The sequence below is a fragment of the Vidua chalybeata genome, chromosome 5 (genome assembly GCF_026979565.1).
Source record: "Vidua chalybeata isolate OUT-0048 chromosome 5, bVidCha1 merged haplotype, whole genome shotgun sequence".
Lineage (NCBI taxonomy): Eukaryota > Metazoa > Chordata > Aves > Passeriformes > Viduidae > Vidua > Vidua chalybeata.
In genome coordinates, this window is record NC_071534.1 from 4798111 (window position 1) to 4811196 (window position 13086).

The 13086-nt window shown below is 44.9% G+C and overlaps 1 protein-coding gene across 1 annotated transcript in view; it reads right to left on the reverse strand.

The window, feature by feature from the left end:
• The window catches only part of B4GALNT3 (beta-1,4-N-acetyl-galactosaminyltransferase 3), a 60265-nt gene extending 55156 nt beyond the window's left edge, over window positions 1-5109 (reverse strand). The window contains exon 1 of the mRNA XM_053942387.1: window positions 4962-5109. Coding sequence (XP_053798362.1) covers window positions 4962-5109 — 148 coding nt within the window. The remainder of the gene's footprint in view (window positions 1-4961) is intronic.
• Between the last annotated feature and the right edge of the window lie 7977 nt (window positions 5110-13086).

The following is a 13086-nucleotide window of genomic DNA, read 5'->3' on the forward strand; positions in this document are numbered from 1 at the left end:
AGCACCTCTGGTCACCCTGCAGGGCACATCCCTCCCCCCACGGCGACAGGCCCACAAAATGCTTTGGGAATGGTGCTGCCTGGCACAGACCCCTGTGAGCAAAGCATCCTTCTAAGCACAGAAGCACCACATGCAGGCTTCATGGTACAGACACTCCCTTCAGGAGGGGGTGCTTTGAGGGGGATACCTGGATTAACAGCTTGCACAGAGAGGAAATACATACTTCAGACACCGCTGGAGACCACAGGGCCCCATTTTCTCCCCATGTGCACTAAGGAACCTTGGGGGCAATTAGCTCTGCAAGAGAACGATACCATGCATGCCCAGGCAAGTAAGCTTGCGTGTGAGGGATTGCAAGAGCCAGCCACGAGCACGTGAATGGACCTGCAGATGTAGGTGTGCTCCTCCAGGTATCTGTGCACGGAGGCGAGAGGAGGAAGTCGATACATTACATTAAATGTCCAACTTCACCTTTCTGGCAGACACTTTTCTCATACAAACACATTCACATCACTACCACTCGGGCAACTTGCACTGCTGTTTAGTGGCCTGGGTGCTTGAAGGTTAGTGCTCACACGGTGCAGGCAGGAGAAGCCAGTGCTCCGGGAAAGCAAAGGGATACTGAAGATGTACATAGTGGGGAGTTGGAAGTCTTGCCATAAGGAATTTTTTATTTGTACATTTCTTCTGAACCCCTCCATTTTCCACTTCAGAGAGTGGGAATGTGCACTCCCGAGTTAGAAAAGCAGCAGTCTGAAAACCTAAGCGAGACACAAACCACTAACACAACCCAAGATGGGAAGAGAACACACTCCCAGTGTTATTTACTCACAACAATCAAATGTGGAGGAACGGGGATAGGTCGAAGCAGTTGAGAAGGGCAAGTTAAGAAAGGAGTCCCCAACTCCTTGTTCCTACAAGCTGCACCTCCCAGGATTCTAACCTGATCCTGAACACCTTCCCTGTGCCTCACTCAGTGCGACACACACGCCTGCAATAAAAGAAATCAGCGCAAATGATTTATGGGCTCCTGAAATGCCATGGTCTTTGCAGCAGAAAAAAAACAGATTCTGCACAGCACTGGCTGGGAACGACCTCACCTCCCAGTTTCTTCAGGGATGGAGCTGTGTTTTCACTATGCTGACACAAGATTTTAGAGCAAAGGGGGATCATTGCACATCCTGCCTGCAAACACAGCCCACTGACACCAGCCTCGCTCCCTCAGTCTGACCTTTCTGCACAGGTGGGCAAGATGAGGCACTGCTGGGCACAGAAGAGAAAAAACAGAGGGAGCAGGGGGAGTTCTCAGACCCACCACTTCTTCCATCCAAACAGCACTGCAGCAGCTCTGGGAAGTGGCAGTGTTTTGGGACGAGGGTTTTCCCTGAGGAAAGAACTCTCCCTGCCCTGCATTACGGCAGTAAAGGCAGGATGCAGGACTTGCTCTCCAGACCTCTGTGTTTTCTCCCTCCCCAACACCTCATTCACCCTTTAAGTAATAAAGTTTCCCCATCTCCAGCAGGAGCAAAGTGTGCTGTGTAGCACCTCATAAAGATGAGGAAAACCTTTCTAGTGGAGAGCCCACTCCAGAGAGGTTAGTGCCTGTCAGCAACAGGAGTCAATAGACTGTCTCCAGCTCTCTGGGTTTCCTGGCAGGGAGGCAGTGTCCTGCCTGTTACAACTTGTTTTGGATGACAACAGGCCACATTCCACGTGAGGAGAGTGTGCCCATCTTCAGCTCACAGCAGCCTGCTTGTTTCTCTTCACTCAGCTGTAAACATGTTTAAGATTCCTATAAACACCTATTGAGCAGAAAACCAGCCAAACATGCTCAATTAAAAAAAAAAAAAAAAAAAAAAAAAAAAAAAAAAAAAGAGAGAACCAGAAGGCAAACCCCGCAACAACAGAAACACCCTCCTACCCATGAGCAAGCAGTCCTGCCAACAAGGCTCCCTGGAAAGAATATGTAAGAATATCACCTTAAAACACTCACATCACAAGGAAAAAAAAAGTTTTTTTCCTTTACCTGACCAACTACTCATTTCAGCATCACCTTCAAAGGAAAGCCATTACTCTCAAGAGCCCATACTATCCTCTGTGCCTGTCCAGCCCATCCCAACCTCCCTGAAAACTCAACTTTCCAGATCAACTTTGGCACACAAAAATCCCAAGCCATGGTGTACACCAGACATGAGTTCTGCCCCTCAGGCTAATCCCTCACAACCTTTGACTTTAACATTACAGCAAAGTTTACCTCGTGCCAGAGACTCCCCCAGTACGTGGTGATGAAGCATCATGAATGCCAACAGGATATTCTCCTAAACTCCTCATTCACTTTTATCCAAAGTATTTTAAATGCTTGACTTTGTTACACAGCAGAGCTGCAAATGCCTCAAGAGAGGACAGTCAGAGCCCCAGTTTTTAAGCATCACTTACTCAAACACCCACCCCTGGGCATCTGACATCTGCTCTCTCCACCACACACTGATCTGGGGGGTAAGAGGAGGACAGGAGCATAAAGCTCTGGAGGATCCACCATGCCTGAAGACTTGCTCCAAGGCAAAGACTTGAGAGCAGGGATGGTGTGGGGGCATCAGAGGGGCTTGTGCTCCACCTCATGCAGGGCTGAGAGGACGAGTAATGTTTTCTCTGAGTCCTTCCAGCTTTGCAAGAGGAAGACTCACTTCTCTGGAAAGAGAAAAACAAACTTTGCCTTCCATACACAGGCTGTACTATAATGCCTTTTAAGGAGGCAAGAAGAAACTCCATTACAGGCACAGGAGATGGAAACAGTGATCTCCTGTAGATCTTTCAAGCCCAACAGCTTTTCATCTTTCTGACCCCAATGGAGGAGCCTTTTGTCTAGAAAAATTGCCCAATAAAGAGCTTTTGTATTTTATCATTAATAACTGGGAAGGTTGTTGCATCAGCTAAGTTGGGGTGGCAGCTCTTGGTTGGTCCCAGGAGTGACTTACGATAGGCTTCCCACCTGGGACATGCAACAGGAAACAATGCAGAAACAAGGCAAAAACCATCAATTGCTTGCAGAGGCGCTCCCCCCCTTAGCTTCCCAGGATCCTGGAAAGAATCACCACATGGAGTCACAAACACAGCCATCCCTCTCCCCAGAGAAGAAAATATTACTTCGTTTTAACAGCCAAAAGAAAACAAATAGTATTTGTCTTCTGCTCAGATTTCTGATTTCTCTTAAAACAAAACAGGCTTTTAGAGGCAGTAGGGCAAGAGGAAGGGTGGGGAAGGTCACGGATCAACCTTCCTCCTGTTAGCAGGTTTCAGGATTCTGGCTACAAGGCCAAGAAAACATAACACCAAGTGCCAATGTGACCACAGCCCCCTGTGATGCTGAGCCATGAGGAGCTGCCTGCCAGAGGATTTTACCCTCTCACCCTTTCCAGGAGCATTTAAATACCTTCTGTTTGCAATGAGCAGCAACATCTCTGGTGGATTTGAGAGAACCTGGAATTTTATATAATTGAACTTTGATATAATGCAATTATTTTGTTCATGTTCTGTTTTAGTTGGTAGTAACTCCAGTCATCTCACTGTTTCCAGTTTCAGTCTTAAAACAGAATGACTTTTATAGCAGAGATGTAAAAATAACCCTGTCATAAAGCAAAGAGGAAAAACCCAATTCACTGAGAAAGTTGTTTTCTCCTGCACATCTCTGCTGTCTCCTTGCTCTCAGCCTATTTCTCCCACCTCCTCCTTCTCCCTTTGCATTGCTGGCAGTGAAAGGGCCAACTCCAAACACCTGACTCAGCCCCTCTCTCCTCATGACCACTATTTTAAATACTTCTCAGTTGTCTTCTCCTTTGCTTCTACACAAGCCCTCTGCCCACCTGTACAAATGTTCTCTAAGCATTTTTGGTGAGGTTTTGCCAAAGTGATATACAGTAAAAGGTGTGGTGAGATTGCATGAAAGATGTAATGCAAAGTAGACTCACAGGGCAATTCATCTTCTCATTCCACCAAGCATAAAAAGAGGATTATTACTAGAGGATTTATCCTAGCCAAAGAAATCAGACCTGTTACACTGCTGGAACAATAAATGTGTCGTTTTAGCCTTAATATCATGTATAATGCAGAACAAATATACAAGTTGAAGTCCTGTAATGGACTTTGTGGGAGTAGACATTCATGGTGCTCCTTGCACAGCCACAGTCCAAAGCTTTAAGACCGAAACCAAGCCTGACTCGTGGGAGTAAAAACTTAGGAGGTTTATAAGATGTAATTGAAGGACCAATATACTGGAAAGTATCAATACTTAAACATTAACATGTAGCTGAACATTCAAATTAGATTAGTACCAAGTACTGATATCATTTAAAAAACAGCAGCAACATCACAGGCTTTTACAAAACCGTGAGCCATTTGAAACTTTTCTGTGATTCAAAAAAAAGAGAAGCGTAAAAAGCCACACGACGCTGACAGCATTTTCCTCTACTTCCGAAAGAAAAGCGCGGCTCTTTGCGCTTTGCCTTAGCCCCGCTGTACTCCCGAAAGTTTGCACGAAGCGAGCCCGTTAGCGGGCGGGCAGCGCGCCTCTCCAGGCTGTGCATTCCCTCCTGCCCTGCAGACACCGCTCCTCGCATCAAAGCCGCATTCAAAGCATCTTTGCTACCTCACAGGTTCGCACCAAGAACAAGAGGCATCTCAAAGTCGTGGCTCCGAGCTCTATAGCTCCAGCACGGTCAGATTTGGGTAGGTCTCCCGACAGAGAGGGGGTGAGAGCCAAAAGGCAGGCCAAAAGCAGGAAAGGGAAGCCCCAGAGCGGCCGGGGGCCAAAGCCCCGCTCCGACCCCAGCGGCTGCGCTCACCCGCGTTCCCCGCCGGCCTGGAAAGGGGGGGCACGGCACGGGCTCCCGAGGACCGCGGGGTGCCCGGGCTGCGAAGGACGGGACCCCCCCGCTCCCTGCCCTGCCCTCCCGCGGATCACTCACTGCGCTCCGGGGCAGCCCCGCCGCTGGCCGCCGCCGCCGCCACCAGCTCCAGGTAGGCGGCCCAGAGCCCAAGGGCCAGCGCGCCCAGGGCCAGCAGCAGCCGCAGCTGCCTCCGGCGCCGCAGCCGCGCCAGCAGCCGGCCCCGCATGGCGCCGCTCAGGGCGCCGGGCCCCCGCCGCCCCGGGCCATGCCGCTCCGCCCGCACGACCCCGCCGCCGCTCGCAGCCTCCGCGGCGCGGGGCGGGCCCAGGTGCGCGCAGCGCCCGCCCCCGCGGGCAGCTCCGGCCCCGCGCTGCCGCCGCCCCCCGCACCTGCCTCCGCCCCGCGGGGCCAGCCCCCGGGGCAGCGCTGCCGGAGGGCTCCGCTCCCGCCCTGGCGACAGAAAGCCGCCTCAGCGGCGGAGGAAGCTCCAAACCTCCCTCTCTCGCAGCCGCTCTCCGCCTCGGTGCATCCCGCCGGTGAGGATCGGGATGGTAACTCCTCCGCAGGGAGGGAAGTAGGACGAGAGGGGACGATTCAAATTCACGCTGCTACTACACACAGCTGAGTCCATTTTAACGTGTCTTTCACCTGGTGCAACAGGTGTATGTACTTGGAAGTGCCTTGCTCGGTGAGGAGGAAGAGGGCTGGTGAAGCCTCCAAGCCTGCTTTCTGAAGCATCTAAGCAGATGCGATGTTACATCGTCAGACCCCTCAGCGAGAGATTGTCAGAGGCTTACAGAAAGACCAGGACCTTCCCTGGATGAAATTGCTGCTTCATTATATGTCTCAAGCACACTTTTGAAGTGACTCGTCAGAGTCCTTGCCATGCTGTTGGTTTCATTCACATCACCAAGCTGTCTCGGAGGCTGTAAACTGCATTCCTCCTCGGTGAAGGAAAATGGGAGATAACATCTGGGATGTGTATCATGTATCCAACTGGGGAGCTAGTCCAGAGCTACCCCTTTCCAAAAAGGGAATGTTGTGATGTGGGTGTTGGGTGACTGGTGGCAACTGTTTTCCTTCACAGCTCTACTCCTGCACAGATGCAGTTCCTGTGCTGTGTGGGACCATGAACAGAAACCCTCAGGCTGAAGTTGGTTTTTAAAATTAATGAAATGATGGTACTCTTTTTTTTTTTTTTTCTTTTTCTTGAGATCCCTATTTAGAAGTAGCCTTCTTAAGTGTGAGGCTATGCAAAAGGATGCTTGTTGTTCTTTAGCTTTAAAAATGTGCCAAAAGCCTTTTAAATGACATTGAGGGACACAGAACAGTGGTGTGAGTCCCAGCAGGGACAGGCTGACACTGGCAGACTGCTGGCATTGGTTGGGGAGGTGGAGCAGCATCCGTAGTCCTGGGCATCAAATGCTGAACAGCACATTCCCAGCATCCAGGCAGCACCAAGAAACATTGTTATTACCTGTCACACAGCTGGGATGGACCAAGGGACAAGAGGTCTCCTTTATATGAACGTCTCACAAAGGTTTCAGAGCCATCTCCACTCAGCTCTGTGCTGGAGAGGTTTCTCTTGCTCAGGGAAAGCACGTCCAGAGGGTTTGTACCCCATGGCAAAGCTGAAAGGACACGTTCCTCAAGCTGGAAACAAACCCATGGTGGGGGAGCCTGGGGAGTGGCTCTGTCTTTGGACTTCCCCAGCCTCCCTGGGACAAGGTCCACGATGCAGCTTTGGAGGATGCAATGCTTATGTTCCTCCTTCCTACCCCATCTGAGGCCACAGATGCACATCCATCATCCAAGCTTGAATAATGGGGGATAATTCCTCCAGTGTAAACAGAAAGAGCTGCCAATAGCCAGACACCACCAGTATGCACACAACTAAAAATGGGAAACTGTGTGCAGTTTAATTATTACAAGGCAGGACTCTCATGAGGGCACGACGCTGTTAGAGTTTTTTGCTGGTGTGTTAGTTTGAGTTTATCCAGCATGAGAGAAATAAACCAAATTTTTATATATGTTCCAAAAAAGGCAGAAAATACTAAGAAAAGTGTGTAATAAATACAGATCTAAATTAAAATTTATTTATCATTTAAAGAATGAGAATTGAATTATATATTCTTAGCAGAAAGTTGTCTGCATTTTTAAAATGAACAACCTTATGCTTGAAAAATAACAACTGCACTTTGTTGCATATTAAAATAAGTACATTTTTCTCTAGTGAGCATTGTACTAAAATGAAGGGAAGAGAAAAGTGAAAGTAAAGGCTAACAGTAGCATTGTTGACCTCTAAAGAAACAAACTTCTTCGTGATCAAACTGTGCTGTGATACAGAAAAGCTCTTGTCTCTGGAGAAAAAGCTTAAGGAAATGACTGTGGCATGGTACTATCTGTTACAATACAGTTACAGCAGAGCAGCATCTGAATGCATAATAAAAAGTGAACTCATAAACTTGAATAGCTCTGCACTATACTTAAAAATAACTTATTTTGGACCACTTATTCATTACAGAAAGAACAGATATTTGGGAATGAGACTCTGGCAGTGATGTTCAAAACCACCTCACATAACTGTTTTTATCTCAAGTATACTAGCAGTGTTGTAGTCTCAAATTCTCAGGCATCCCAAGTCACAGGAGTGCGTGCCCAGACCTCTACCTCTCTCGTCCTCACTGTGTGCAATATGGCAAAAAGGCTGGGCTCAGCCTTTCAGGGAGAGGAACAGCAGGTGAGCTGGAGGTGATGATACAGGAATAGGGCCTCTGGTGTGTGGAGGTGACTCCGACAGGGAGCTGACACAGCTGCCTGCCTGATGGACCATCCTTGAATATTAGACATTGCTGCTGGCTTCAGGACACATCTCTCCCAGCCTACCCTGAGTACCCACTTCAAAGAAACTGAGTCTTTGCCAGAGGAGCCAACAGGAGTATTTTTTGGCTTTGTCTGAGCTGCTGTTTGTTTTCTATTTTGGCTATGCTCCCTCATGATAAAAGCAGCCTTTGATACAAGTGCAGCACTTAATGTGCATCTCCTGTTCCCCCTGGCTCACCCCTCTCTAGGTACATCTCTGAGCATCTTTGCTTCTAGTCATCTAACTGTTTCTCTGTTCTGTAAATCACTTTTAGCTCCATGCCAACATTGTTTCTCTGTAGGCTTCCCAAAGGTTCAATTATCTGCCACTTGCTCCTTCCCTTCTTTCTTCTTGTGCAATTTTCAACACTAATTACAAGTTCCACACCAAAGATACCCAACTGTCCCTAGACTTCACCACCCTGGTGGCTCCACACTCCTCTTCCTGACCTAAGCCATGCTCTGAAGCACAAACAATGACTTCATCTCAACATTCTTCATAGAAATGGCTCAAAGGCAGAAGTGTTTCTAAGAGGAATAAGCAGTTTCTGAAGACACAGTTCCCCATTATTTCTCTTTTTGGCTCCTCAGGATTTGATTGGGCTCTAAAAGGCATTACTAGTAGAGCAATCCCAGAAAAATCCCTGTCAATGCTGCAGTTGAACATTGCTGTAAGGGAATCAGTGCAGCCCCACAATTAACAACCTATCAGCAGAAGGACCTCCTTGCCCAGTTAAGTGGTGCTGATACAGGGGGTTGTGCTGCCATGGTCATATTTTACTGTTGCAGTAAGGTAGAAAAATTATAAAAGAAAGGCCTCATAAAATCAGCTCTGCTCTATCAGTGGCTAGCCTTGTCAAGCCAGCAGTTTGCAAGCTCCCATGTGAAAGCAATACCAGTGTGAACAGTTCATTAACACAACAACCTGTTCCTGGGTGAAGAACAACTAGCACCTGCATATACATTAAATCTATCCCAGGAGAACCAGTGAAGAAAATATGTGAACAATTTAAGAATAGAGAGATTTGATGGACAAGTAAAATACCTTTTACTAACCAATAAAGTAATTGGCAAGAAAGCTACTAACCAATTGGAGTCACACATGAGGTCTGTAAAACTGTATAAAAACGAGTTATGTGAATAAAGATTAGGCCTTTCCACCATGAAGAAAATGGAGTCTCATGTGTTTTATTCTGATATTTTACCAATACAATTACACTGCCAGCATTTGTATGGTGTGGCCTGGGCTGGGGCTTGTGACTTCCTCTTGCTGCACACACAGCCATGACTTTGACTGACAAGGTCACAATCCCATTGCTCTCCTACAACTTGGCTGTCTGGGTGGAAAGCCTCATTCATGATTGTGTCTTTTCACTGCATAACTCCTTCCATAGCTCACAAATCCTCACGTCCAGATAAAGTTACGTAGAAATGGTTGCCCTTCCTTTTCAGCTGGCAAGAGGTCACATTTTCACCTGAACTTCATCCAGTGCCTCTAGGAACACCTCCTGATTGCAGGACCTGCCCCAGGAGTTGACCTAAATTGCTTTCTGCACATCTGAACCATCTCTTGATATCTAGAGCACACACTTGCACTCCCTGAAAAAGGTTTTTCTATATTTTAAGCTGAGAACTTTCAAGAGACTTTGCAGGCTTTAGGTATTTATCATAATGAAAGATGAATTAATGTATTTGAGAATTTGGGAAATCCATGTTTTCAATCTAGTCTTGCATAATTTCTTCCTTCCCCTGTCTTAAACATACACTTGGTTTATATTTTAAGTGACTGTGCTCATCATCCTTACTTTTCAAGAAGTCCCAAAGATGCATCATAGTCACACTATCAGAGACATTACAGAACACAAAGATGAGCAGCATTCCCTGTAGACATCTGTCCACCCAAGCTAGGACTGAAGAGAAAAAACTGTTGTACTGGATGATTTAGAAGAGACACCATACTGAGATAAATGTTTACAGTAAAAGAAGAAAATCTGAATCAACACAGGAGCATTTGGCACATCCCAGCCATGCTTCACCAAGGTAAATCCTGAGCTTTTTATTAAAATCAGATCCATTCCAAGAGTGAATCCCTTCATGCCTGTGCAGTTAATAATTGTCATGCTTTAACATTGAAGTACCTCTGTGTTAAAAGCCCTTCTGGGTTTTCTGAATAAACCCAAATAATCTGTATTTACGCATCTGTCTCCAGTCCAACAGCATCACAATTCTTAAAATATGCAATTTAGTCAGTGTAAGTGAAGTCAACCCTATTGAGGGCTCTATTTTTCAAGCTGTATTTCTAGAGCTTGCTTGAAGGGCAGTCACTCTACCCCACATTCAAAGATGCCCTTCCTCCAACAGTTCACTTGGTGCTAAATGGGAGATACCAGAAGTCCACTACACTCCTCCCAAATACTTCAGTCATAGCTGAAATGCTTCCTGCCAGTGGGTTAAATATTGGTTACCTCTGATGGCCCCTTTTGGACAGAAGGTCCTTAACATTTGATGCAACCTAAGAATCCAAACTTGGCTCTTTTTGTCTAAAACCTTTTAAAGACAGCAAACAAAAGGAAGCACTGCAGCTCCCACCACTCACACTTTCTATACTGTGTCCAAGAATGTTTTGGTGCATAATCTGCAGTCTGCAGGCTAAAAAATGTGTATACTTCTACAGCTAGACTTGCTCATTTGAGGAAAACTCTTTAGGGAGCAAAGGGGATATTTTCTTACAATTTAAGGAAGTGGAAAATAGGAAAGCAAAATATTGCAGAAAGATTAGAAAGAAAACTCTTAAAATGTCCATAACATACTCATGACCTATGATACCACTTTGAATGGGGACAAATAGGACACCTTTATTAGGATTTTGACTGAGCAGGCACAAACACATTCTAGAATATCAAATTAAATGTGTTTGTGAGCTTTAATGAAAAGTCTGAACAACATCCCTTTGTATGAGTATGGACACAGCTACCAGAACAAAGTACACAGGCATGTTACTCTCAGCTAGACTTAGAAATACTATCTGATTATCAAAGAATTCCTGGCCTACATAGAAACATTTCAATTCCAGAATATCAGGCTGCTGAGAGTCCATCCACAGTGGTAAAATGTATGTGTTTCTGAAGTGATAATCGTATTTACATAAGCAATTTAAATATTGCCACTGCATATAAGCATATACTATATTACTGTTTAGATTTATTCTAACACCTATGAGAACTGTTGGTCTGCCTGAGTACAGCCACAGCATCAACTCACTTGGGAATTACTGCAGATTGTGTTATAGGAAGTTCACGAGAGATTATTTTTTATTTTGGTTTGGTTTTGTTTTACCTTGTATAACCTTGCTGTGCAGAGTTAGCTGACACAGCATGTCCCTATAATTACAGAAATTGCATGAAAACTAAAAAACTCCAACAAATACTGCATATAAATACATCACAGGTTTGAAGCCAGAAGGAACCACTAAATTACTTCCTGTTAGCTCATGTCATTATATTTCATTAATTCCTAATGAGTCAAACCCAGTAACTTATTAAAACAAGCTGCCTTCACCAGAGATGAAATAATTTTCTGATTTGAAGATAGAGATGGAGAATTTGTTACCTCCACAGCTAGTTTGTTATAATAAGGGGAACAAGCACTATCTCCCTGTTAAAAATGTATGGCTTTTTAAATTAACTTCAGGTTCAGGCTACTTGTTGCTCAGCATTGCCCTGCTAGGCTAGAGAGGCCTTTGGTAGGTTTTTTTTTTTGTCTTCAAAAGACACATATTAATCAATCTTCTTAATGCAAGACAAAATGAGCCCTTGCACAACCTTTCCTTTTCCTCTGAATCATCTGTGGTTCTGTGCCCTAACTAATATTTCAACATTCCTTCTGAAAATTAGGCACTCCTTCCTTACTTGAATGAAGTGACACAACAATAAGGTGTTCTGCTCCTCATTTTTCTCCAAGTTATGCAAGAGATCTTTTAGTATCTTGGCTCACAATAAGAACATTTGTCTAGTTCTAACCTTTAATCCTGTAGTATAGTCTCTCTAATCTTAGAAGTAGACATTTTGCAAATCCTTCAGATTCTGTCCTTCTACACTTGTAACCTGGCATTAGCTGTATTGAAATGATACAAGTCACACATCAGTAACTTAATTACTAACTTAAATTATTAAAAAAGCTAGTCTATCTTTGGAGTAAATGCTATTTTTTGATTTCTACCCAAAAATTGTAGGAAAAAAACTATGAATAATTAAGGTAGTGGAACTTCTCCCAGGAAACCCTTTTGAAAATGCCAATAATGCTTTGTGGACATTTTGAAGGGTAGTTGTCAGTGGTAGGAAGTACTTGCCTCTTTAAAGCAGTTCTTGGCATGAAGGTCCCCATTTGTTTTGGCAACATTTCACATGATCACGTGATGTCACACAGAAAGAGTGTGTGCAATACTTTGAGCTTCCTGCACTTGGAAAAATATTCAAGCTTCCAAATAAAATGGATTTACAGAGTAACAATACCTTAATTTCCCTCCCATCCCCTCACACAGGAAGTGTGACATATAGCCTAGTGACATATTAAGAATCATGTTCAAACTGCACTTTGATTTTGATAAACTAGCAGATATATTACGAATGTTGTCATTTAATTCTGTTCAGTCTTTCTGAAGTCTAAAGAATATTGGTAAGAAAGGCAGGAAATTAAACATTTACATCCTTCTTCCCCCCATCTTACAAACCTGAATGTCAGAGCTTGAAGTCTTTACCCTTTCAAGTGAGGAAAATGTCATTTCACAGGCAATTCTTCAGCTTGGAAGGGCTGAAAATAATCAGGATTCTATAGGTTCAAGAGACCTTTTTGCTAGGTTCCCATCAGCTGAATTTAAGTAGATGGATCCTGCTGAATGAGTGGCTAAAGCTTCATTATGTAACAATTTTCAGAAGCACCTTTTAGGCCCTGTGATAGGATTGATATCTTCAAACCAGTAGTATATTATTCCACATACAAACTCACTTTAATTAGCTTGATTTCTCTATGAAAATACCAGCCAGCTAGGAGAGAGTGAGACTAAATGATGGATAGCATTAAACACCTTTCCTTAACTGTCCACATCACATTGACACCCAAGTTGTTCATGAACCAGTTTGTGAACAGCTCAGCATTTTCAGCTCAACTGATCAGTGCAACATCCTTTAAAACAGCCCCTTGCAAGCAAGCTGCAGTGTAGTTGAGCACCCAGGGACAGACAGTCAGGACACTGAAGTCTGTGATCAATTGCCCTCAAGAATACATACAGAATAAAAGCCACAATACAGGACCATAAGGGACAGCAAGCTTGTCACAAAAAGGT